The 26,193-nt window shown below is 42.0% G+C and overlaps 1 protein-coding gene and 1 long non-coding RNA gene across 18 annotated transcripts in view; one reads left to right on the top strand and one right to left on the bottom strand.

Annotated features, from left to right (window-relative positions):
• Nucleotides 1-1,512: 1,512 nt before the first annotated feature.
• The window catches only part of LOC122558578 (protein MTSS 2-like), a 145,048-nt gene continuing 120,367 nt past the window's right edge, over nt 1,513-26,193 (bottom strand). For 2 of the 17 annotated variants that reach the window (XM_043707339.1, XM_043707341.1), the window contains 5 exons: nt 25,380-25,590; nt 22,752-22,871; nt 18,848-19,024; nt 17,850-18,015; nt 6,934-11,765 (listed from right to left, as the gene is read on the bottom strand). In XM_043707339.1, the coding sequence (XP_043563274.1) occupies nt 11,014-11,765; nt 17,850-18,015; nt 18,848-19,024; nt 22,752-22,871; nt 25,380-25,590 (1,426 nt within the window). In that variant the 3' untranslated portion in view covers nt 6,934-11,013. Of the gene's footprint in view, nt 3,821-6,933; nt 11,766-17,849; nt 18,016-18,838; nt 19,025-20,615; nt 20,808-22,751; nt 22,872-25,379; nt 25,591-26,193 lie in introns of those variants that run through there. The other 15 variants (XM_043707340.1, XM_043707342.1, XM_043707347.1 and 12 more) reach the window with 13 other exon arrangements.
• Nucleotides 11,747-25,412, top strand: LOC122558579. The gene is made up of 5 exons (XR_006314185.1): nt 11,747-11,835; nt 12,939-13,003; nt 18,619-18,778; nt 22,713-22,800; nt 25,328-25,412. It is a non-coding gene; the product is annotated as an uncharacterized LOC122558579 (long non-coding RNA).

Below are 26,193 nucleotides of genomic sequence, written 5' to 3'. Positions count from 1 at the left end.
GGTTGTCATGGTTGTTATTACCATTTTTGAGACTAGAATTATATTCTGATTTATTACTTGAATCTAAAGTTTACTAGCAGCAATGGTGAGATTCAAACCCATGATAACATATCTTTTGCCTGGGCCTCAGGATATTAATTACCATTGCACCATCTGGAACTACAGCATTTACATGTCTTGGTTCGAGTTTAGTTTCTAGTCAATGTTTACTCCAAGATGTTGATAATAGGGGAATTAGTGATGGTAATGCTATTAATACCAAGGGGCAGGGCTTGCATTCTCTTTTTGTTGATGGCTTTGCCTGGCACTTGTGTGGGACAGATGTTACTTACCAGATCTTTGCTCAAGTATGACATTGTCTAGGTCTTACTGCATATGAATACAGACTTCAGTATATTTTGACTTGTGTGTCATGCTTAAAATTGTGCAATCATCAACAATGATTCCCATTTTTCAAGTTTATTATGGAAGGAAGGTCATTAATGGAACAGCTGAAGGTAGTTGGGCCTAAGACGTCATAGGAGAAAGTGAGGACTGCAGATGCTGGAGATCAGAGCTGAAAATGTGTTGCTGGACAACAGGTCAGGCAGCATCCAAGGAGCAGGAGAATCGACGTTTCGGGCATGAGCCCTTCTTCAGGAACCCTAAGACGTCATACTCAGGACTTCTGTAGCAATACCCTGAGACTGAGATGATTGACTTTCAACAACTATATCTACTTTTTTTGTGCTAGATAGGACTCCAACCTGCAGTAGATTTTACCCAGTGCCCATTAGGTTTAGTTTTGCCACAATTCCTCAATAATGTTAACACTATATTCACAGATGCTGCCACATGTGCTGAGTTTCTCCAGCAATTTCTGATTTTGTTTAAGACTTATCTCTGCCTTAACCATGCCAGCTGCTTCTACTGTTCTTTGGGGAAATTCAAGTCTGAAAGAAAAAACATTTTCCCACCTTCATCTCAAATGGGAGACCATCTTATTTTTAATGAGTCCTTTGGTTCTATGCTCTCTCATAAGGGGTATCATCTTTTCAGCATCAACCCTGTCAAGTTCCTTCTGGATCTTACACATTTCAATAAGATTACTTCCATTCTTCTAAACTCCAATGGATTCAGATTCAACCTGTCCAACTATTCCTCAAGATAACTTTAACCCCTCCACTTGAACCTAGCACAGGAAATGCCAATGGATCCATCTCATGAACAGTCAGGGGAAAACATACATCTGTCAATCCACCCATTCTTCAGATGTTCATTCAATCACATGTTCATTTTTCAGATTTATTTATTTACCATGTTGAAACTCAACAACTAAAGAGTCTCCAAGCTCTGAGCAACTCCACAAAGTTTGGTTACTGAGACATTGACTCAGAATTTCCTTGTCGGCACACTTCCTCATCCCAGAGAAGTGGTTGTTTTCTGATATGCAAAAGAGTGTGAAAGAGGAAACAGGATTTGGAACAAAAGCAAATGGCACATCAGTGGGCGAGAAGAGACGCAGGCTGATAGTTTTGAACAGTACAGCTTTATTAATACTGGAAACATCACAGTGTGGTTGAGGCTTCAGATGGTGGAAGAATAAACAAACATACATGAATTATAGCATTACAGAAAAGTGGGAGGGAAGGAAAGAGGCACTGAAAATAAATTAAATGATAGTTACCAACAGCACCAGGACCATTATTTCAGCGTTTCTCAATTTGTTTTGTCTGTACAAAAAAATGGAATGTGGGGAAAGGTGAACACATGGGTGTCAAGGTGAGAATAAAATCTTCAGTTCTTTGTTAAAGCCTGGACAAAAAAGTAGAAACAAGAGAAAATTGCACGACTTGTGATCATTTCCCCTCTTTATTAATATATATATATTTATATACACAGAACGAGCAGTGCTTGAGATTACATCACAGAGAGATTGCAAAGGAGTGAAGTGAGGGAGGTGTGGGTGAGTGGAGGTTAGAAATGTGCAGTGAGAAAGGAGGTTTGCGCCTCTGTGTGCCTGCCACCTGGCAAGATCTGTCCAACTGATTCCAATCCTTTGCCACAATGAACTCCAATTAACTCACTCTCATTTCTAAATATGGCTTAGTTTAACAAACCATCTACTCCCAAATTTTGCTTTCCTTTGCTTAATGGACATGCTTTCAGAATTTTCTTTCACTCTACTTCAAAAACAACAGCTGAACCCCAAAGGTCCCCATCTCAAAAATACACCGACAAGTAGTAATCTTAGGGGGGAAGAAAAGGGTTAAGGAAACTTTTTCTAAAAAAAAAACCTACAAACCCAGTTGTTCATTCTCTTCTTAATGAAATCGAGTCAGAGATTAACCAGGACAAGTGAAAAGATTATCCAAGATATATGCTAAACAGCGCATGTTCCAAAAATAACTCTTCAATTATTCTAAATGGACAGCAAATATGATTCTCAGCCTGTTAGACTCAACTCAAGAAACACAGTCAAGGGTACTCTTCTTCCAACAATATACTTATTTTGTATAGCAGCTTTTAATGTAGCTAAATGCTCCAAGTGGCTGCTAAGTAGGATTATCAGATAAACACTGGCATGGAGTTGCATAACATTTTAGTACAGCTGACAAAAGCTTGATCAAAGAGGGGTTTGAAGGAGCATCTTACAGGAGAGAGAAAGAAACAGAGATGTGACAAAGATCAGGAGAATATTTCAAAGTTTGTATTTTCAGATAGTTCAAGTTCTGCTTGACCCTTTACTCTTTTTTTGGGTTTGTATGTAGTTTCCCAAAGACTCAAAGAGATGTGAACTCTGATCCCAGCAGAATGGAAGCCTCCCAAAAGCGCTCTCATTGTTTTTCCCCTTTCACCCCCAAAAGGAGTATTTGCCTTGTGATACCACCTGATTCAGTTTTATTCTGCTTTCCTAAGTAACATTCGTTCCACACAAGTGCTGGGTAATCACCATCTCCAACAAGATAATCTAACCATCACCTCTTAATAGTCATTAACATTACTATCACTGAAATTCTCACTAACATACTGAGGTCCAAAAACTGAACTGGACTAGCCGTATAATATTGTGGCCAAAAAAGCAAGTCACAGGTTAGGAGTTCTGCAGTAAACTTCTCTCCTCCAGACTCCACAAAGCTGTCTACACTCCACAAGTCAGGAGTGTAAAAGCATGCTCATTTGACTGGATGAGTGTGGCTCCGACAAAACTGAAGAAGCTTGACACCATCCACGACAAACTATCCCACTTGATTGGCACCACTTCTGAACCATTCACACTCTCCAACACTGATGCCCAATAGGAGCTGTGTACATCATCTACAAGATGCACCGCAGAACTTCAAGACCCCACCTTCCAAATCTACAAACACCATCATCTAGAGAGACAAGGACAGCAGATACATGGGACACCATTACCCACAAGCTCCCTCCAAGTTACTCACCAACCTGACCTGGAAATATACTGCTGTTCCTTCAATGTTGCTGATTTTAAAAGCCTGGAACCCCATCCCTTACAGCATTGTGGTATCCTTAAACCACATGAACTGCAGCAGTTCAAAGGGGACTGTTCGCCATAACCATCTCAAGATATGTGCAATTAACATCAGCCAGTGACATCTACATGCCACAGTGTATACCCCTTCTGGGGTACTTCACCTTAAATGGCAATTCTGCCCACAAGAGACTCAACAGTGTTTGGCCGTGGATTATTCATGGCTACATCACAGTCTAACCCAAAACTTGTCTGTGTGCTCAGTCCAAGCACAAGCATATCTGAGCAGGAGTGTTCTAATAATGATCACAGCGATGAATCTTCCCATCCCTCCACTTGGAGATGCATCTTTAAAAGAGAAATAATGACACTTTTTGTTAAAATTTATGTATTTTCTTCCTGTCTATTTCAGTGCATTTTTTCAATTTTCAACACAACTGTAAGATGTTTGTCCATATATTCACTCTCACTAGTAGGTGAAGAGATTTAAACATTTGCTCCATTAAACACTCACTTGTCCTCCAAGATGAGTAAGGAGACAAATTTAATACAACAGTGCAAACTGCTTGCAGACAAACAGTGCTGCACAGGCAATATAACATGATATTATAATGAGGCTTGACCTCTTAATCACTGTTTTCAGAGAACTTGATGTCTTGAACAAATTAAAGGCCCATGTAATAAAAATCCAAACGTCCAATTCAAATGCCAAAAGTGCAATGGGCCAAAAAAATCCCGAGTTAGTGATCCTGAATAAAAGCAGAATTCTGCTTATTCAATTCATGAAAATTAGCAGTTTTTCTAAAGGGAAACTCTTTTAAAGGCAATGTGACACCATAACATCTGGTGAAAAACTGCTGCAGTCCCTTTGTTAATCAAATGAAATATTTACCATATCATTTAAGTGATTTTGTCCTGATGATTAATTACTAAAACAGTTCTCTTTTCTTTCCTAGCTGCCATTACATTTTGCTCTTCTCTGAGCACATGTCCAACTCCTGGATATCATTCCACAGTTCTGAAGAACTGGGCTTGAAATGTTAACTCTCTCTCATTTTCCACAGATGCTGCCAGACCAACTGACTTTCTCCAGGATTGTGTTTGTGTTTCAGATTTCCAGCATCTGCAGTATTTTGCTTTTTTAGTATCGCAACCTCTGTCTCTCCTTCATGCCTGCTTATCTCAACATAACCTCTAATACCATCTCACTTCCTTCCACCCTGCTTCTTTGCGTGTTTGCATCCAACAGCAAGCACATTCACAAACTCAAATGAAACTGAAATAATGGAAACAACATAGTCTTTGAAAAAAAGGACTCAACTTTACAGGAGTCACTTGGGTAAAATTTATTTACATTTATTTTACTACTGCAGGTCTCACTGTCCCTTTCCTGTATACTGCAACCAATGACTATGTTTCATGCATCTTGCCAAAATGGGAATAACAAAAAGACAATAAACAAGGATATCATAACAAGTGAACCCAGTTCTCTTCCATCCATCTCAAACATTGCTTTCCTTCTTTGTCCTGTTCCCCTGGCCACCTGACACTTTCCTCTCTGACATCCCTTCCCTTACTGCCAGGAATCCCATCTCTCTTTGAAAATCCCTCTTCAACGATGTCTCAAATGCCACCCCTGTACCTGCTTCTTTACCTCTGTCTGAGATACACTGGGGGTTTCAAACCCACACACAGCCCTTCTCAATACCACTCCAAAGTCCCAATGTTCTTCCTCTCAACTTCCTTTAGGGGTAATTTTCCAAACATTCATTCCTGATTTGAATTTGAGGCAGATTGTGTGCGCAAATTTCATAGCACCAGTTAAACTCAGTGGGAGATATGGCATTTGAGAGAAATTATTCAAACAAAAATAGGTAGAATCCTGCACTGTTGAGCTAAAGTGCTTTCATTGGTACACTCCATTTCAAATTAATTCACAATTATTTTTCATTCTGATGTATTTTTTAAATTAGTGCACAACTAGAACACTACAATGCATTGTTTGAAAGTGAGCTAACATGGGTTTGGAGGCTCATAGTAAGTTTCAGCAAAGGACCTATCATGACTTGTCTGCTGTTGCTAAATTAGACTGTTATCTAACACCTGAAACTAGGTAATTAAATATTGTAAAGACTGAGGTAATTGTATATAGTCTTCTAAATTAGGGCATGTAAATAAACCCTGTAAGTCTGAATTTCTATCAAACTACTTCAGTCTTTTTATACTTGGGTGTCAATCAAATTTAGAAAAGATTTACTATGATGTTGTCAGAACTGGAGGTTTGAGTTAGGAGAGGCTGGATAGACTGGGACTTTTTTTCACTAGAGTGTAGGACATTGAGGGATGGCCTTATAGACTTTTATAAAATCATGGGGGGCTTAGGCAAGGTGAATAGCAAAGGTATTTTCCCTAGGGTGCGGAAATTCAAAACTAGAGGACATATTTAAGCAGAGAAAGATTTAAATGGGACCTGAGGATCAACTTTTTCCACACACAGGGTGGTTTGTATATGGAATAAACAGCCAACGAAGTGATAGATGCAGGTACAGTTACAACATTTAAAAGACATTTAGATAGGTACAGAGGAACCTTGATTATACGAATACCAATTATTCAAAAATCAGAATATCCGAAGGAGATTTTGATGTCCCGACAGAAACATTACATCAAAGATGCGTTTCTAACTGTGATCGCGTCTTTTGTTTACAGTGATTAAACAAGCACTGTATCCAAATGACTGACCTCCCGCCCTCCCTCTCTCCCTACATTTTCTCTGGAGTTCTCCAGAGGAGTGTACCCTAAACCCCCCCTTCCCTAGATAATCTCTCCAACATTGTCCTGTACAGGGCAAACATGGAACCTGTCAAAATGTTGCAGTAAAAAGTTGGGTGTGTGGCTGCGGCTGTGTGCGTGTGCACGCTATTTGGAGACTTACGCCACAAAGGCAGCAGCAGCAATCTTGTTGTTGGTGGACAGTCCAGCTGCCCCAGAGAGGGGGCAGGGGCGGGTGGGGTGGTATTCGACAAGGTTGGGGAGTGGGGCAGGCATGGGCAGTGTTGGGGGGGGTTCGCGTGCTTTGTGCTGCTACTAGTCTTCTGAATGGAGAGCATACTTTAAAAATTCCAAGCCCCAGAGGAAAGGCATTTAATCGATTTAACGAATAATTGATTATCCGAACGAAATAGTGCCAGCCTATCTTGTTCGGATAATCAAGGTTCCCCTGTATATGAATAAGAAAGGTTTGGAGGGATATGGGCCAAACACAGGCAAGTGGCACTAGGAAGGTATAGCCGGTCAGGCAGTATCTGAGGAGCAGGAGAGTTGAAGAGCTTCTGCTTGAAATGTCAATTCTCTTGCTCCTTGGATGCTGCCTGACCAGCTGTGCTTTTCCATTGCCACACTTCTTGATTCTGATCTCCAGCAACTGCAGTCCTCATTTTCTCAGGTAGGACTAGTTTAGTTGGCATGGACGATTTGGACTGAAGGGTCTGTTTCTATGCCAGGTTGGACCGAAGTGTCTGTTTCCATGCTGTACATCTCTATCACTCTATATGACTGGTATCACCCTGCTCCCAAAAGTCTTCAGTGTTCCAACAGCATAAAGACCCGCCCTACTCAATTACTAAATCTTTTTAAAGGCATTTTTTCCTTTAAATCCACTCCTTTTCTCTCTGCTGAATGCTTTTTAAAAAATATTTAAATAGTAGTTGCTATTTTCTGAAGCAGTGGGTTGCTTAAAAGCACAAAAAGTCTTCTGGTATTTTTTAAAAATTCTGTTCAAATGCTGGGGAACATCACTAAATGTCACAGAACATTTGCAGGTTCTTGGTGACACATTAAAATTAAAATGTTTCACATTCTACATGTGGTTCCTTGGCTGGGGCTTAAAATTGCTGGTGACAGCAGTGGCCCTTTCATCGTTCAGATAAATGTCAACCCAAATAGGGGAAAGGGCAGCAAAGCTTTTGACTCCAGGGGCCATCAGGGCAAAGAACAGCTCTGCCCATATTATACATCATTCATATACATTTTTATTCAGATTTGAGGTAGAGATTTTATAGTGTCTCCATTGCCATGAAGTGGATCCCAAATCCTGGGATCTTGCTGGAGCTGTCTGTTTTCAAAGTACTGCTTTAAGCAAAAATGGAGACCATTGAAACAAACCTCAAGTTTTGCACAAAATACTGCTTTAAAGATGAAAATCAAAACAGAATTTGAAAAACCTAAAAAGCTGTTCAGTTATAAATTTTGTTTACTAAGAATTTATATATTATGAAAGATTAAAACCATTTCCCTACAAGGACCAATTATGTAGGAACTGCTGAATCAGACAATTTTCTATGCATATACATAGACTTCTAATGAATAAACATACACTTCACTTCCCTTAAATAATAATTTGAGAAGCTAATATAGAAAATAAGCATAAACACAACTATACAAGGTATTCACACACTATGTACCTGGCACATTTTCTTGCCCACTGTTCAACAGTGGCATTGTTGAGTGTGTGGTTGTCCATACATTCAAATCAAATTGCCAGAGCTACGGGCATCAATTCCCACACCAAAGACATAACCCAGACTGGTGCTTCAGTACTATACTGAGAGAGTGTTTCACTTCTGGGAAGTTCTACTTTTGTTTTAAATTCACTCCTGAGACATTGGCGTTGCTGGTTGGGCCAGCATTTATGCCCATTCCTAATTGCCCTTGAGAAAGGGGTGGTGAGCTGCCGCCTTGAACCACATAAGCAGACAATGCCAGTAGGGAGTTTCAGGATTTTGACCCAGCGACAGTGAAAGGAAGAGATGTTAAACTGATATCCTATCTCCCACCTTGGCAGACGTAACAGATCCTCTGACATGATTAGAGAATGAATAAGAAGGTCCTCCTGGTATCCTGATCCATACTGTTCCCTTAGCCAGCATCACCAATAAAGGCCATTTGTCTAATTTGCAATGTGCAAATTGGCTGCCATATTTCCTACATTACAACAATGGATTACATTTCAAAAGTACTTCTTGGTGGGAAGGTCAAAAAAATCCTGAGATCACAAATGGCATTATAGAAATGCAAGTTTTTAAACAAATATTTTAAACAATCTTCCATTATTACTGCCATTACAGTTATTCCCAGCCTTTTGTATCTCCTGCAGTTAGTAAGGCAACACACTCACCAATAATACAAATGCAGGTGGAAACAGTGAACAATGGAATTCTGAAATAAATGGGAAACTTAAAAGCCTTGCAGTCAGTATCCAAAAGTGGAAAAGATATTAATGTTTCTGAAGAATTCCCTCATCAACACTCACAATAATGTGTCTCATAGGATTTTGGAGTCTTCCAAGTGAATTCATTTTCAGTGGGGGGGGATTCTTCTCTCACAGCCCTAGACATCTATGAGGCGAACTGCGGTTGGATGTATGAGTTGGGACAAAGATTGTGTTTACCTGTACTGTGTGCTGGGTGAACATGTGAACCACTGGTGGACCAATGTACGATTGGACAGCCGGTGTATCTGATAAATCTGTGCCAAAGCACTTTATATTAAAGTAAGCATATTATGTGGCCATACAAGGGCAGTACATCCATTTAATAAATAATAACTTTACCTGTGTGGAGTTCTCAGTGGATTAGTTTGAAGACTTGGAAATATGCTCATCAGTTGATGTATTTGAAAAAGAAAATAAAATGTCTTTGTGTTTGCAGCAGTTATTTAGTTTATTCCAATTATATTTGAGCAACTGTCTAATTAATACTAGGTAAGAAACAATCAAAATAGCAAGCAGGGTTGTAGATGGCTTCTCACCACTCCCTATCTCATTACAAACTCAGTAGAGGTTGTTTCTCATATTAAGAGAATGAGGGGAACCCAACTCGGTTCACAGACAGTCCACTGGATTCTGTAGAGGTGGGTGTGGGCAAACTTGAAACTGTAGGGCAACAGACCCAAGACTGCGATTACAGATTCTGTGCCTCTAGAGCTGCGCTGTGTTTGCAGAGTGAATGAGGTTGAGAGAAGTGTGGATTTTCAGCTGTATTAATGCGAATGTTAAGTATTGATAATTGCAAGGCTGGGACTAGTTGTGGTGGAAGCAATTTGAGGGAATGAAATGAAAGCATCACCAGACATCACTGCAGCATATTCTCCTTCCAAAAACTCATGGAAAACAAATATAATAAACAGCCCCATGACTGTCTAAGAGCACACTGCAATTTCCCTAGCAAAAACAGCACCACATTGCATTGTCTACGTGGTGAGGTTCTCATACTTCCACATAGATATGTTGGTAGATTAAACTAGATTAGGAATTTGAATTACCCTCCTCAGGCCCTTCCCTATGATATGACTTGCAACAGGTTTCCTGGTCTGTGTTTCAAAGTGGCATTTCATGATCTCTGTATCTGGAGGAATCAATAAAGGTGACAGAGCTCACATTTCAGTCTAATTTTGTGATTCGTGAAGTGTCAATCTATCGCACCATTGTTTATCCACATATATTTTTCAAAATTACAAATAAAAGGTCAGCAGAAAGTGAAACGTAGACAAGGAATTAACTGGGCTATTATTGACAAAGATTATGTTTGTCTCTTATCAAGGATTTTCAATAAAGCATTATCACTCCTTAGCAGTTCTAATGACATATGTTAAAATTGCCAGCTGAAGTTGCCGAATTAGTGTTTTGAAAGATAAACATTCTATTTATTGACCTGTACCCATTCAATTCTGTCACAAAAATAGTCCAGTTGATGAAACAGTGGCAAAAGTATGCATGGCAGATCATCTAGAATGACTGGACATTTGAGAGCCCACAAAATCCGTTTTCACTGGTTAAGTCCTGAAGCTTAGGTGTCAATGAGTACGGATAATTAGGTCATGAGTTTCCTTCTCAACTAAAAATGAATGTTACTTGGGGGAGAAGCAATAATCACCAATGTTTAGTCTCAAATTCAAAACTCCCTTCCAGCAACCTGACTTGAACAAGTAACACTCACCTACACAGCAGGAGCAAGATGCACCAAGTATCCCTTCCGACTTGCCCTCGTCTCAGCTAAATTTCTTCTAAATACCCTTCTAAACGTCTATCACTGCTCTGGGGAGCCTGATCTTTTCTCTCTCTCTCGTTACTGTGGCTGAGACAGGACCTGGCTGGGGGGAGGAGGCCAGAGACACACATTGAGGACTGACACACACCGAGGTCAAGTGCAAACCACCTCAGTGAAGCGAACACACAGCACGTTATTTTTTTTTTGTTTTCGCACCAAATACCGCAAAAAGCTGGGGGAGGGCAGGCAAAAGAAAAATGCCACGAAACAGGTGAGTCCGTTAAATGGCCGGTAGAATATCTGTAAGGAACGAAACGTTAAATTCCTCTTTAGAACTAACAATAGTACACTCATTTTAAAATCTGCCGTATCTTAATTTAAAATGTTTCACTCCACCACACCACAGTTGCTTGGTTTAAAAGGTAGTTCATGGCACTGCGTTGGAAACCAACCTGGTTGAGTCAGTCAATGCTCTCAAGAGTCGGGCCCTCGCTGTCACAAAATCCTGGGCGCCGACCTGTCGTTGGTGACGGTCCTCCGGAGCTTCACCCCTCGGCGGATGGCGGTGAGCATGTCCTCGGGGGCGTCGTCGGGAGAGCGCGGGGGGAGGCCGCCGCCTCCGCTGTCGGGCACCGCGGGGAAGGGGAACTGTCCGTCGCCCAGAGCCTGGGCGCTGGCCACGAGCTCGCCGATCTTCTCGACCAGGCTGTGGCGGTTGGCGGCCAACTGCTGCTCCTCCTCGCTCGAGAGCGTGGCGCCCGCCGGGTACACGGAGACCTCCACTGCGCCTGCGCCGCTGCCCCCGCCCCCCCACACCGCGTTCGGCAGGCTCAACCGTTTGGGCGACGACCTGGCGTACTCCGAGGCGTTCGGCGACGTGTCTTCGCCGCCGAAGAACACGCACTCCTCGCTGCCGACCCTCGCCGGGCCGTCGGGCACGGTGGGTGTCTTCACCGGCACGATGGGAGGCCGGATGGGAATGGGGCCCGCGTTCGACAGGGCCCGCCGCACCGACGGCTTGGTGGACGGCGTGCGCCGAATGGTGGCGACGCCCGGGGTGACGGAAACGTTCTGCGTGCTGCCGCCCGAGGGCAGGCCGGCTGTGGAGGCCGGCCGTTTGGTCTGGAACATTCTGCGGTAGCTCTGCGCGATGTCGCTGTTCCGCGGGATGGTCGACGACCGGTCGAACTCGCTCTGGTGTTCCGTCTCCACATCGCCGTTCACCGAGTAGCAATCGTAGTCTGAAACTGTGGAGAGGGAAAGCGTCGTTAATTACTTGAGGCAGGTCACCGCAAGGACCCTCGCAGTTAATAATGTGTAAGCTTTTGTTGCTCAGGTACAGAAATATGGACGGGTACATGAAATGGAAGGGTTTAGAGAGAGATGGGCCAAGTGCTAGCAAATAGGACTAGATTAATTTAGGATATCTGGTCAGCCTGGATGAGTTGCACCCAAGGGTCTGTTTCTGTGCTGTACATCTCTATGACTGCAGGGTTGGCCTTTTCAGGGCGAACAAGTATTTTTGAGGAGCATTTAATAATGGGTCTACTAACTAACTACAGCACAGCAGGTTCCATAACTGGACACTCCTCTCCCACTGCATTCCCAGGTCATCTCTGCCTTGAAGTCTTCAACCCACCTACCCGCTCCAGAATCCCCACTGACCTATCATAATTACTTCCCCTCCACATGAAGGGCTTAAGCCTGAAACGCAGACTCTCCTGCTTTTAGAATGCTGCCTGACCTGCTGTGCTTTTCCAGCGCCACACTCCAACTGACAGCATTTGGAGTTCTCACTTTCTCCTACTCCCTAAGGATACAGCTAAGTGAGGCTTTTAATCTTAATAAGCTACACTAATGGCAAAAAGAAGTATCTCTGACACAAGTTGATAAATCACAGCCAGCAAGAGTTCTCCTCCAGGTATAGACAGTACTGAAGCCCACTACAACCTCAATGGATCCATTTAACAGGCAGAGTGTTACATTGAAAACTGTGTAGTCCAGGAAGGTACAGTTTTCATCAACTGGCTCTGCAGTCTAAGGATCTTAGAATCCTTACATTGTGGAAACAGGCCCTTTGGCCCAACAAGTCACACCGACCCTCTGAAGACTATCCCACCCAAATCCATTTCCCTATCCAATTACTCTACTTTTATCGCTAACTAACACGGTCTGTGTTGAGTTTGCACATTCTCCCCATGTCTGTGTGGGTTTCTTCCAGGTGCACCAGTTTCCTCCCACAATCTAAAGATGTGTGGGTTAGGTGAACAGGCAGTGATAAAGTACTCATTGTTCAAGGATATGTAGTTAGGACACTGGAAAGGGACATTGCAAGTGACCTTATTAATCCTGAACTGAGATCGATCACTTAACATTCCCTCAGTCATTTGTTTTTTATTGTCTTCCTTCATATTTGATAGATCTGGACCATTTCTGGGAAGTCTCAGTCCATATGGATTTGTGGCACAGAATGGACCCTCAAGGGGTAAGAAAATAAGAATGGAAATACAAAGTCTAAACCATGTTACATCTGAGGATCTTTCTATGAGCATACTCAGACTTCTACAAGTATCAAGCATCGTCTCTGGTTTTCATATACTTGGCATTTTGTCAGATTATCTAGCAAGGAAACTGGTACCTTTACTAAGGAGGCAATTCAACAGTCTCGTATGCCAACTGAGAGTCACTGGTAATATTGAATATCTTGGTCAGTAAGTGACTATAGACAAGTTGAACTGTGAGAAGCATTAGCACACTAGATTATTGCATCTTGGCTGTTCAAAGTTTTAGTTAGTCCACCATTGGCACTAGGTACTCGGTGAATAGACTATCCTTCTTTTCTCCATAATGCACTAAGATTTCAACCAGCTCCTTTATAATCACACAGAATATAAAGCAATGTAACAGGCCATTCAAACCCTCTGGACCATGTTATTGTTCACACTCAAGTCCAGACTTCTCTTCCATCTGTCTCATCTCATCCCTTCCGTAAACATTTTTGTTCCTTTTTCTGTCCTGTACTCAACTAATCACCTCAGAAATCAATTATTTTCTGACACTGGTCATTTCTGATGATGCTATTTTGTTACCCGTCCCTAACTGCTGCAACAAAGTGGCATGTTAAATCATTTTAGTATGGTTGTTAAGAATCCACCAAACCAAGTAATCCAGACTGAAGAAAGATGATCCATTGTGGCACTTCCAGGAACTCCCGTCATGTCAACGGGCAAAATAACCTCAACAAAAACGGAAACACCTTATCAGTGGATCATCACAGCATCAAGAATATAAACAGACCAGAACAAAGCAATGGTCTCATTTTATGTAATGGCACTATTCACTTCAATTGACAAAACTCGAGCCAGAGAGACAATAGCTAATTTCCTGGACAAACAGAAAAGACAACACAATGGGGAACCTATCAACAAGGACTGCATACTCAAACTACTAGACCTGTGCTTGATGACACACTTCACAATCAATAACCAAATATATGAACAGATCAATAGGACACCTATGGGCTCACTTATCTCCGGGCTCATTGCAGAAGCAGAGAAGCAAAGAGTGTAACAAACAGCCCTCCCACAAATCCGACCCAAACTATGGATCAGATATGTGGATGATACTTTTGTAATTATTAAGAGAACAGAAATTGAGAACACACACCGGATTATCAACACCATTCTCACAGGTATCAGATTTACGAGAGAGGAGGAAACCAACAATCAACTCCCATTCCTGGATATGATCGTACAAAGAACACAGAATGGTGAATGCACCACAAGAGTGTACAGGAAAGCCACACCATGGACCAGATCCTGAACTACAACAGCAACCACCCAAATACGCACAAGAGAAGCTGCATTAGGACCCTGTTCAAAAAGGCTACAACACACTGCATCACTCCCAACATGCGAAGAGAAGAAGGACATCTCTCCAGAGTCTTCACCAAGAACAGATATCCTGCAACTTCATCTGCAGATGCCTAACAGACAAACAACGTGACAAGAACATGCCACAACCCAACACACTAACCACACTACTATATATTAAAAAAATCTCAGAACAGATAGCCACGCTCAGACAACAACTCACCAGAACAAAAGTCTCTATACCCCTCATGTGCAACACAGATGTAATTTAGAAGATTCCATGCAAAGACTGCATAAAACACTAAATAGGAGAAACAGGCAGGCAACTAGCAACCCACATCCACAAACACCAACTAGCCACTAACAGCTGTCCCTAGTGGCCATACACACAAATGACGAGGACCAAAAATTCAACTGGGCCAACACAACGATCATAGGACAAGCTAAACAGAGGAAAGCCAGAGAATTTCTAGAGGCATAGCACTCATCCACAGACTCCATCAACAAGCAAATAGACCTAGACCCAATATACCGCCCATTACAATGAGCAACCGGACGCAGCAAGAACAGAACCAAATAAATTCCAGAAGAGACAGTACAGCAGTGCTTCAGGAGGCTCCAAAGCGCTGAAGGTGTCACCTTGACAGGGGACGAAACATCTGCAAATCACCTTCACAGCTCAGTAAACATAGTTTATGAGAAGATTTGTAGCTCGGGTGCTCGTTGTTGTGGTTCTAGTCACCGAGCTGGGAATTTATGTTGCAGATGTTTTGTCCCCTGTCTAGGTGACATCCTCCGTGCTTGGGAGCCGGAGGAAACATCACAGAAGCACTTCACAGGAGGCACCCACGCACTGAGGAGGTCACCTAGACAGGGGACGAAATGTCTGCAACACAAATTCCCAGCTCAGCGAACAGAACCACAACAATCAGTAAATATACCCACAACCACAGCAAGCAGCACCCGAGCAACAAATCTTTATGTAAACCTTGAATACTAATGAGTTAGATGGGTCTTTTTAAAATGAGAATTGAAGATAACTAGTCTCAACAAAGGTAACAAACTATCAGTTCCAGATTTTTATTAATTATGAAGTTCAATTTCACCAGTGGAATTTGAATGTGTCCCCAGAGCATTACCTTGTGTCTGGATTATTATTGCAATATCTATATCAACACATCACAATGGAGCAAGGTCATATTATAGGAACTCATTGAGTTAAGAATTTACTAATTATTCCCCTCTTGAATTTAATAAGAATGATGCTGTGGTTCTGTTCGCCGAGCTGGAAGTTTTTGTTGCAAACGTTTCGTCTCCTGTCTAGGTGACATCCTCAGTGCTTGGGAGCCTCCTGTGAAGCGCTTCTGTGGTGTTTCCTCCGGCATTTATAGTGGCCTGTCCCTGCTGCTTCCGGTTGTCAGTTTCAGCTGTCCGCTGTAGTGGCCGGTATATTGGGTCCAGGTCGATGTGTTTGTTGATGGAGTTTGTGGATGAGTGCCATTCCCTAGCTGTTCTTTGTTTGGCTTGCCCTATAATGGTAGTGTTGTCCCAGTCGAATACCATTATAGGGCAAGCCAAACAAAGAACAGCCAGGGAATTCCTAGAAGCCTGGCACTCATCCACAAACTCCATCAACAAACACATCGACCTGGACCCAATATACTGGCCACTACAGCGGACAGCTGAAACTGACAACCGGAAGCGGCAGGGACAGGCCACTATAAATGCCGGAGGAAACACCACAGAAGCGCTTCACAGGAGGCTCCCAAGCACTGAGGATGTCACCTAGACAGGGGACAAAACGTTTGCAACAAAAACTTCCAGCTCGGCGAACAGAACCACAGCAACGAGCACCCGAGCTACAAATCTTCTCACAAACTTTAATAAGAATGATCTTGTATTTACAGTCCCTAGTTTTGGAATTCGAATTTGCTAAGATACAAGTATTGATAGAAAAAGTTCTGAGGAGGACAAAGTCTATAAAAGGATACAAATTGAGTGGGCAAGTTGTTACAGCAAGTAATTAGAAAAGCAAATGAAATATTGGCCTTCATTGCAAAACAGATAGAATATAAAAGTAGGGAAAGTTTAATGTAACTGTACAGGGCATTGTTGAGACTATACCCGGAAGTCCTACGTACTGTTCTGGCTTTGTTATCCAAGGAGGGATATACTTAATACAGAAAAACCTCGGTTATCCGAATTTCAGATTATCTGAACAAGATCTCAAGGTCTCGTAAAAACGTTATCCAAACAAAATACTCCCGACTCATCTCGTTTAGATAATCAAGGTTGTTCTGTACTTGCATTAGAAGCAATTTGGATAAGTTCATTGGGTGATTCCTGGGCTGAAGGGATTTTAAACATAAAGGTAACGATGAGTACGTTGGGGAAGGCTTATGGACGTTTAGCGAGAAGTGACCTTACTAAAAGTTAGATCTTTGGCTAAAGAGGTTGACATATGGCTTTTTGGGGTAAGCAGAAACATGGACTTAGGCTGGTGATCAGATCAACCCAATGGCTGACTCCTACTCCTTATGTTCGTGTGAAAATTTTAAACATTCTGAAAACACTTGACAGGGTGGATGTTGAACGATATCCCCTTTATGGGGGAGTCCAGAACCAGGGATGTAGTGTTAAGTGCTTTCCCTTTAAGAAGAAGCTGAGGACGAATTTGCTGTCTTACAAGATCTTTTCAGACAGCAGTGGACACTGGCCGTTAACTCTTTCAAAGCTGAGTTAGAAAGATGTTTGATTGTCAAGAAAGTCAAGGGTTATCAGGGACATGCAGGAAAGTAGATTTAAGGCCACAATGAGCTGAACCACGATCTTACTGAATGGCAGAAGAGGCATGAGGGTCCAAATAGTCTACTCCTGCTTCTGTTTTTTTTAAGATCTCATAATCTCTCATCATCAGGTTAAAAACGTGCTACTGATGAGACCGCAAGGAAGGGAATTCTAATGAAAACATCTGTGCAATTTTATACATTAATAAATTCTTGCACTTTTTCTTAACTCCAAAATATTTTTTAAAAGTGCATTACATTATTTCAAATTTTTGCAACACATGTATGTGCTCATTAAAGCAGGGATTCATTCATGTGCTGACTGAAGTCACAACGGGTTTGGAACAAAAGAAACTGTACAACACAATAATAAGCTACCCTGTGTGTGTGACCAGCAGAGCCACACAACATTACAGAGGTCAGTATACCCAGATTGCGATGTATCAAGACAAATAAATCTACAATGCTTTCAATCATACAATTCAAGCTTATTTCCCTTCGGTATGTTACAGGACAGAGCAGGAACTGAGAGTATGCACGTCAGACATACAGCATGGAAAGGGAAATTTCTGATTCTCTGTATCTATGGTCTCTTGATCAGCGCGGAATGTGTTACTTGTGCAGAGGTAAACACCTGGAAAGGGAGCACAGAGAGATCTCCCGATGGAAGTACCTTGGGAAGGAATAGTATCTTCAGAGCAGGATGGAGTTGTGGTTTGGGTGCTGTAACCGCTGGAGTACTGCAGAGAGTCACGGCTACTTTTCTGGTGTTCCAGGCTGAGCCCACGAGTCAGTACCATGGCTAGATCACTGGCTGCTGTGGAGATTTCCTCCCCGTGCTGTGAAAAGAATGACGAGTGCTTACTACAAACAAACAGAATGTCTCTCCCTGTCAGGGAGAACACCAAGTTATTCAGTTAACATTAAGAGAAACCCACTGCCTGAGGTTACCCAATTATCAGCCTTCATCCTATTTCTAAGGAGTATGTATTGGCACTTTCTGCTCCTCTGTCAGTTTGGCCTTTGCCAGTTTTTCTATGTATTGGGTCAGGATGGAGAGGGGACCAGCCAGTCAATGTTGAACTCAAATACCCTCCCTTTTTATCGAAGATCTCCCAACATTGGTCTGTGCATTTCCTGCTTTTGGACATCTTTTGTATTTTAGATTGCCATTAAATATCAGCCTGCTGACTGTGCGATAACTTTTCACCAGAGCTACTGGAGAATGTAAAGGTTGCCATGTGGAACCAATGGAGGCAGTATGATAAACAGTCTTTGCGTTTATTCCAAGACCAAAATAGGACCAGCAAAACAATACAAGGAATGACAGGAAGAGGTACTGTTAAAGCTTATCATGTACCCACTAAGAAAAGGGCACTTGACTGAATGACAGAACAGACTCCAGGGGCTGAATGACCTACACCATTCTTTTTCTCTTCCAGATGCTACCTTACGCTCAATCATGTACTGGAGATTCAGTGATACCACTTTGATAACTGGTCATAGTCCTGGCCTTTCCTATTCCAGATTGAGAGAGAGATACTCGCTTAACTTGAAGGCAGGATCTCAAGACCTGGATGTGGAACATAACCTGGCACACAGGTAGTGACTGGGGGATGCAAAGGAGGGGGTTGGGAAAATGTGTAAGGATGGCACACTCACATACTGTACCTTAGCAGCAAGTGATGCTGCTGTCATGCGGGGCCTCTGTATCTCATCCACTCCTATTCCCGCATAGACCACTGTGCCTGAGACCGTCTCTGCCTCCCGATAGCGTTCCACTGCTTCCTTGCGTCTCTGCAAAGTGTTCACCATTGGCTGGTCATATGGACCAGGTTTTGACCAGTCCTGGAAAGTTGAGGGAAGTGACCAGTGAATAAAAAAAAAGAAAGTAATGGGTTGCAATATTAAAGGGAGCCTAGTATTTAGTTTGGTTGAAATTTCACAATGAGGCAGCTTTTTGAGGGCTAAAGAAACAGCATTCTGGGATTATGTAAAGTTGGCTTCACAAACCTTTTTATCTCATATCCAATACTTGGCCATCCAAGTGCTTGCCTACACTAGGTTCTGCTCATCCATCACTCTTCACTATTTCCCAAAACATTTACTTCAACATCCCTGTTCTCATGGGATATCCCTTCATCTGCTCCCCTCTCCTCTGCAAACATCTCCCATTCTGGACACAGTACAACCCTGTCCCTCCACTACATGCTCAGTGGCAGAGCTTCCAAACTGACTTCACTGACTGGGGCTTTCCTCACTTTCCAGAATCCTACTCCCATAATTTTGTTCTTTATCCTTTCATGAGATGTCAACGTCACTGGCAAGGCCAACGTTTGTTCCCCATCCTTAATTGCCCTCAAACTGACTGGCTTGCTAGGCTGTTTCAGAAGATAGTCAAGTGGTATCCACATTACTGTGATTCTGAAGTTATATACAGGCCAAATGGCAGGTTTCCTTCCTGAAGTACACTAGTGAACCACATCAGTGTTTTTGACAATCTCCAACATAACAGTAGATTTCAATTCCAGGTTTATGAATTGAAGTTAAATGTTACTATGTGCTGAGATGGGATTCTAACCCATGTCAGCAGAATGTGGACCACAGGATTAGTCGTCCATTGCTTTTACCATTGCACCACCATTATTTGCCTTCTCTCAAAGACACCTGTAAATAAAATGCCCCAGGACAGTGTTGTATGAACATTGGTATCAAGCATGGGTTTCCACTGTTTAGGTTTTTCAATTTTACATTGGGAATCTTATACAGCATTATAAGCTCATTCATAACAAGACGTGGGCTGAGAATGGTCCTATTCATTTCAAATGACCTTGTTACTTCCAGGGACACATTGGAAGAAGTCAATCATTCATGAATAAGAACAATCAAGCTGTAATCACTGGGGTTCCGCAGTATTCCCTGAGAACATCATCCCATGTGTCTTAGCCTGGGATCACTTTATATCCTTTTCCTCTGCCTTCTGGGCACCTTCCATTTAAGTCTTTTATCCCCTCGATATGCATTGCTTTCTTTCCCCCTCTTGGCCTTTTTCTCTTATCCTTTGATATTTTTAAAAGCTGTGATTTCCTTCTCTGCCTTTCTCCTACTTCTGTCTGGCCCCAAACTGCAAACCCTCAACTCAGCTTCTCTTCCACTCCCACCACTAACCGCACCCAGTGACCCCACACAAGCTAACTGAGAATGGCTGACTTCTCAGTTAATTCTGCTTTTCCCCAGCTTTACGCAACCCCAGGTTGTGATACATTGTGCTTACTGCACTTAGAAAAAGCTGTCTAAAAAGAGTGGGGTGGGTTAAATACTAATCAACTGCAAGGTTGAAACATGCAAATGATTCAGGGGGATGATGGATGAGTGAAAGGAATGTAATCAGAAAAAAGCCAAAAGTAAAACATAAAAATGAAATGGTGATGAAACAAACCTTCCAACTAGGAATCGTTGATGAGAGAGCAGTGCCAGGTCCGAGGGAGTGGTTAAAGGGAGGGGATTCAGGGAGCACAGCAGGGTTAGGCCTACTGCAGGCCTTTATATCAGAGATAATGGGAGTAGAGCCAGAGAACGCAGGTGAACAGCACTCACTAGGAAGATGGTAATACACATACCCAGGCATGAACTGCAGATGGAAGAACATGATATCAGCACAGGCAACGAATGGGCAGCCACTGGAGGGTTTGTATAGGAAATGCCCAAAAAACACAACTTCTATAATACCTTACACCATCTGATGACCTTCATAGACTCCAAATATTCAATTTTGTACCATATAATGATTTAACCAGAAAAATCCAGTGATTAAACTATTTTTATCTTTATTCTTCTCAGTTCAGGATTTGGTGCCTATTCTTAATTGGCTTTGAACTGATTGACTTGTTTGGTCATTTCAAAGGGCAATTAAGAGTCAACTGCATTGCTGTGAGTTTAGAGACACACATAGGCCTGACCAGGTAAAGACAGCAGATTTCCTTTCCAAAAGGACATTAGTACAATTCATTATAAATCAATGACAGTTGATACTAGTTGAACCCTAGTATTACTGGTTCAGTGACATTATCATTAGCATACCATCTGCACCACTATTGTTATGGGAAAATAGTGGAGGTGCTTATTGGTCATGTGATCGACTGGTATGCTAACATTCTGTGGCTCTGCTGACCTCACAGAACATTCTCAAATCACAAGTTACCTATTGAAACGGGGCTTTAGGGATAAGGAATAAGCATTACTGTATCAGTATAGTGGTTCAATTTGGCAATGGGAACTTGAGCTACTGCCACATTAGAATTGAGTAAAGATATCTAAATTGAGTTGCATATCTACACTAAGGAAAAACTGGGCTGACAACAAAGTGATGGGGAAAGCTTCTAGTCAGGTAATTGCAATTGCATAGGATCAGCCATCATTGGAGAATGTAGTAAAGCAATCTGCAACACCATTAGACATGAGTGGCAAGTTGAAAATCTACTACCTGACCTTTGCTTCAATCACAACATCAGGTCCTTGGCATCTCACTAAGGTCTTCCACACAGAGACCTACCAAACTAGGAAGGGGTTTCTCAGTTTTAACAGGCAGGAGGTCCCGTGGCTATGAATCACCAAAATATTAAAATCCAAAGCAAGCTGGTCTCAAAGTGGCTGTGATTGCCAAAGCCACAACTCAGACACAAAAGAAAGCAATGTTTTCAGATCAGTTCCACCTTAACAAGATAGGATGGGTAGGCTTAGGTTGTTTTAATGACAAGTTGTGTTTTTTGGAACATTTCCTTAAAATGTAGGTACAAGCACAAGGCCTCCAAAGCCAGAGAAACAAAATATTCATCACCTGCCTCCCCCAGCCCACCATCCAAACCTCTATATAGCTCTGTCAATCTTTCCACATTTTCCCATTAACATATTAGTGAAATTTGTGGTAAATACTGTAAGCTTTCAAAGTATTTGTATCCAACAGACCCCCTTTGAAATGACTCTGCTATGTATTGTCGTAGCTTTTTCTGTTATATCACTTTAACTTTCTAATGGGCTTAAAATATTTTGAAACGCATTAGAAATTTGCATAAGCAATCATCAAAAAAAAACTCCAGTTGTCAGACTGGATATTCCTGTAAGTTTTCTCTCTCTTACACTGTAGTATCTAGTTTTGCTGAGCATCATGGTTGATAATTATGTTTTATTCTAAATATATTAATAAGTACAATTAATCTATGTAATCTACCATGATTTTCAAGCAGGTTAAATCAATAGATAGACAAAGGTGCAGTTTCTGAAGCTCTATCATTTAAACGTGACAAGCAGTGAGTGGGTATAACGTGGACAGGTATGATCCCTGTACATTCAACATAGAATGAACAATCTGCTTATGGAAAAGTCATAGTGTATCTACATATATATAAAAAGAACTTCAAAAGCTTACAGTATCAAAAAGGGAGATTGCAGTTGTCTCCAAAATACATCTGAATAAATTAAGAAGCAACATGGGTTAACCTGTTTATCTTGTCTAAATTATCTGATTCTGGCTTTGCAGGCCCAATTGCAGAATTGGCAATGGATATGGGTGATTCACCTTTTCACCACCTGACCAGGCTCCTGCTGTGGAGCTAGAACTAACCGAGGTAGGTGAGCTACACTCGCTAACTGACTGACACGTCTCCGATGCCTCAGAGGAAGCGGAGCTTGATGACTTCTGTCGGCGTCCAGGGTTCAAAGATCACATGAGACAGAGAAGCAATAAAAGGGGAAGAGAGTACATCTGGTTAGAATGTCAAACATGCAGCAATGTTCTGCAAGGAACAGTATTTGGACTGGTTGGTTTGTACCATTCTAGTTCTGTAAGCTACTTTGTGGAAGGGGAAGGAGGATAACATGGCCTATTGATAGTATCCAAGCTACATGAGCATGGGTTAACTGTGAAGCTGCTGAAAACCATTCAACAAACTTTGCCAGGCAAGGCAGCAAAGATGGGAAAATAAAGCAGCATCAGTTTTAGATCCAACTCAGCTTTTACTTATCTCAAAGCAGTGCTGCAACAATTCCCAGTTCTGAATGCAGTGGTGGGGACTGTTTCTGTTGATTTTTCAGGTTATTCTTTGTGTCAGTGAGGTCAATTGATTCCATAAATGACCAATCACAGGTAGCATGAAACCTTAATTGTGAGATCCAAGCAAAGGAAAGGGTAATAGTGGGGAGGGAATCAGATAGAAGTGGTTCGATGCTTAATTCTGAAGCTGTGTATCCTGCTGTCCTCTACAGAACAAAATGGAATATGGGGTGGAGACAGCAAAGGAGATGATGGGCTGTTGCCATTATCCAAGTTTTCCCAAGTGTGGTGGCTTGGTGCTTAGCACTACTGCCTCATAGTGCCAGGGACCCAGGTTTGATTCCAGTCTCAGGTGTCTGTGGATTTTGCACATTTTCCCTATACCTGCATGGGTTTCATCCGGGTGTTCCTGTTACCTCCCACAGTCCATAAATGTGCGGGTTAGGTGGACTGGCCGTGCTAAATTGCTCATAGTGTATAGGGACTTGTAGGCTAGGTCGATTTGCCATGGGAAGGGCAGGATTACAGGGATGGGGGGGATGGAGGTGGGTCTGGGTGAGATGCTTTTCTGAGGGTCGGTGTGAACCTGATGGGTCAGATGGCCTGCTTCCACACTAGGGATTCTATGACTGTATGATCAAAAAGATCATGGCCAAATCCACAGAGGAGGCAGTTTGGTTGACCACCGTATATCAGTAAAATTGCTTCAAAGCAGTCCATTCCATACAACACTGTTACAAGACTCTTCGCCATGTATCAGTATGGAGCAATCTACTTTGGAACAAAACAACCAGGAACAATGTGCTCTAAATCAACCTGGTTGTTGCAGAAACTCAAGAAGACTGAATGTCTTAAGCTGGAACGATGACATCATTTTCTGTGTGAATGGGTTTTTCTTTTTACAACATTAACTGTAGTACAGTATTTTAAAGTCATAAAAACCTAAGCAAATGCTGAATAGAATGAATCCATCACCTCTTGTGTTCTTTCCTAGCTGGTGGTACTATTTTAGTGTGAATTTAATATGGGATTGAAGAAGGTTTATTTTTAACAAACCAAACACAATCCAAATGATATATGCAACTGATGATGTTTTTGGCACTATTGGCATGCAGGACCTGCCTTCTGGTAAAAGCTCTGGGGAAAATTATAGTCACTTGTTATTGTTGGGAGTCCATTTTAAAGTGTAACAAGGGCACACCACTAACATAGAATGGTTTCCCGTGGAAGCTTACCCAGTGTTGTGGATTTAAATATTAGCACTGTGGAGGGTCTCTTGTTCTTAAGATTGGCAACGGTATGACTGCCGAGACTCTTTTTGTGCTTAAGTTAGACATGAATCTGCAACCAATTTAGTTCAGAATTCAGTGTGCAACCAACTGAGCCACGGCTGTTACTGCTGTAGGTTATGGATTCAAACTTAAAACTGTGAACATCCTCTCATTCTGGTGCTGGGTGTTTAGAAAATTAGCAGTTGTCTCACATTACAGTGTTCTGGTTAACATTGCTGTGAAGCCCCTTGGGATATTTACCAATGTTCAAGGTACAAAATAAATGCAAGTGATTGTGCTATAGGCTTACAATGTTTATAGTGTCAACATTCTCTTCAATTTTGTTATAAGCAAGTTACAATAATGTAAACATTCATCTCATGTTACCTCCAAGAAATATACATTATCTTCATAAATGTTTAGTATAGGAAGGTGTATTTTGATGAATTGATTGTATTTAACAGTGTTGAAAGCCCTGTTAGATAGGATAAATTAAGGTCTTGTCAGCCCTTTCTGGTGGGCACAAAAGATCCTTCTAGCACTTTTCGAAAGCATTCTCCCTCATGCTGGCCAATTTTAATCCCTCAAACATTGTCACAAAAAAAGTCAGTTAATTACTTCATTGTTGTTTTGTAGGCATTTTCTGTCCATAAACTGACTGCCACATTTTCATACATTACAATAGTATAATTACACTTCAAAACTGGTTGCAAAGCTTTTTGGAATATACACTTGTACTATGTTAATGCAACTTCTTTCATTGACATGTTCATCATGACTCACATGTGACAGCACAATAACACTGATTTGCTCACGATTCCTTACATTCAGATGAACATTTCATCCATGGGAATATATAGTCAAGAAGCTAAACTGTACTTACCTGGCTGGTAATATCCGATGGCATAGGTGATGGCGGTTTGGAGTACATGGCATCCTGGGATATGAAGCCAGAGTCGTGCGAGGAGACACTGGAAAGGCGGGTACTGGCACTTGCAGGATGGGCCAAGCTGCGGTAGCGATAGTTTGAACTTGGTGAGTGAGTTTGGGAACCACTGGAGCGAGATGTGCTACTGTTTGTACTGTTTACACTGCTGGGGGGTTGGGGAGGGGTGTGGTGGTGGAAGGGCGTGAGGGAGGGAAGGTGAGGGAGACAATTTAAGACGAGATCAGACTCACGCAAAGAAAAATCACACACAAAGCAGGAGGCTGCACAACAAGCAAAGGACAAGGGTGTTTGCATTGGTGTGAGGATGATACACATTGGCTTTCACTTGGCATATGTCCTTTTCCTATTTCCTCCCCCTCCTTTAGATTGCCACTTAGCATCATATCTCAAATGGATAGCAGTAGAGTGTCTAGCACCATCGGCACCAATCATCCCCAGAGTAAGCTCAGGCCTCCTTTTGGGAGGACAGTGGTGTAGTGGTGGGCTAGAAATCCAGAGGCCCAAACTAATGGTCCGGGGACAGAGATTCAAATCCCATTGTAGCCATAAAATTTAAATGCACTTAATGAAATCAGGAATTGAAAATGAGTGTCACAGGCACCATCAAATTATCAACCATTGTTATAAAATTCCCTCTAGTTGATAATGTACTTTCAGGAAGGAAATCTGCCATCCTCACCCAGTTTGGTCTACATGGGGTCTACATAAGCTCCACAGCAATGGGGTTGATTCTTACATGTCCTCTGAA

The sequence above is a fragment of the Chiloscyllium plagiosum genome, chromosome 17, assembly GCF_004010195.1.
Source record: "Chiloscyllium plagiosum isolate BGI_BamShark_2017 chromosome 17, ASM401019v2, whole genome shotgun sequence".
In the NCBI taxonomy this organism is placed as follows: domain Eukaryota; kingdom Metazoa; phylum Chordata; class Chondrichthyes; order Orectolobiformes; family Hemiscylliidae; genus Chiloscyllium; species Chiloscyllium plagiosum.
Note: the sequence above shows the minus strand (reverse complement) of the source record. Positions and strands in the feature narration are given on the sequence as shown.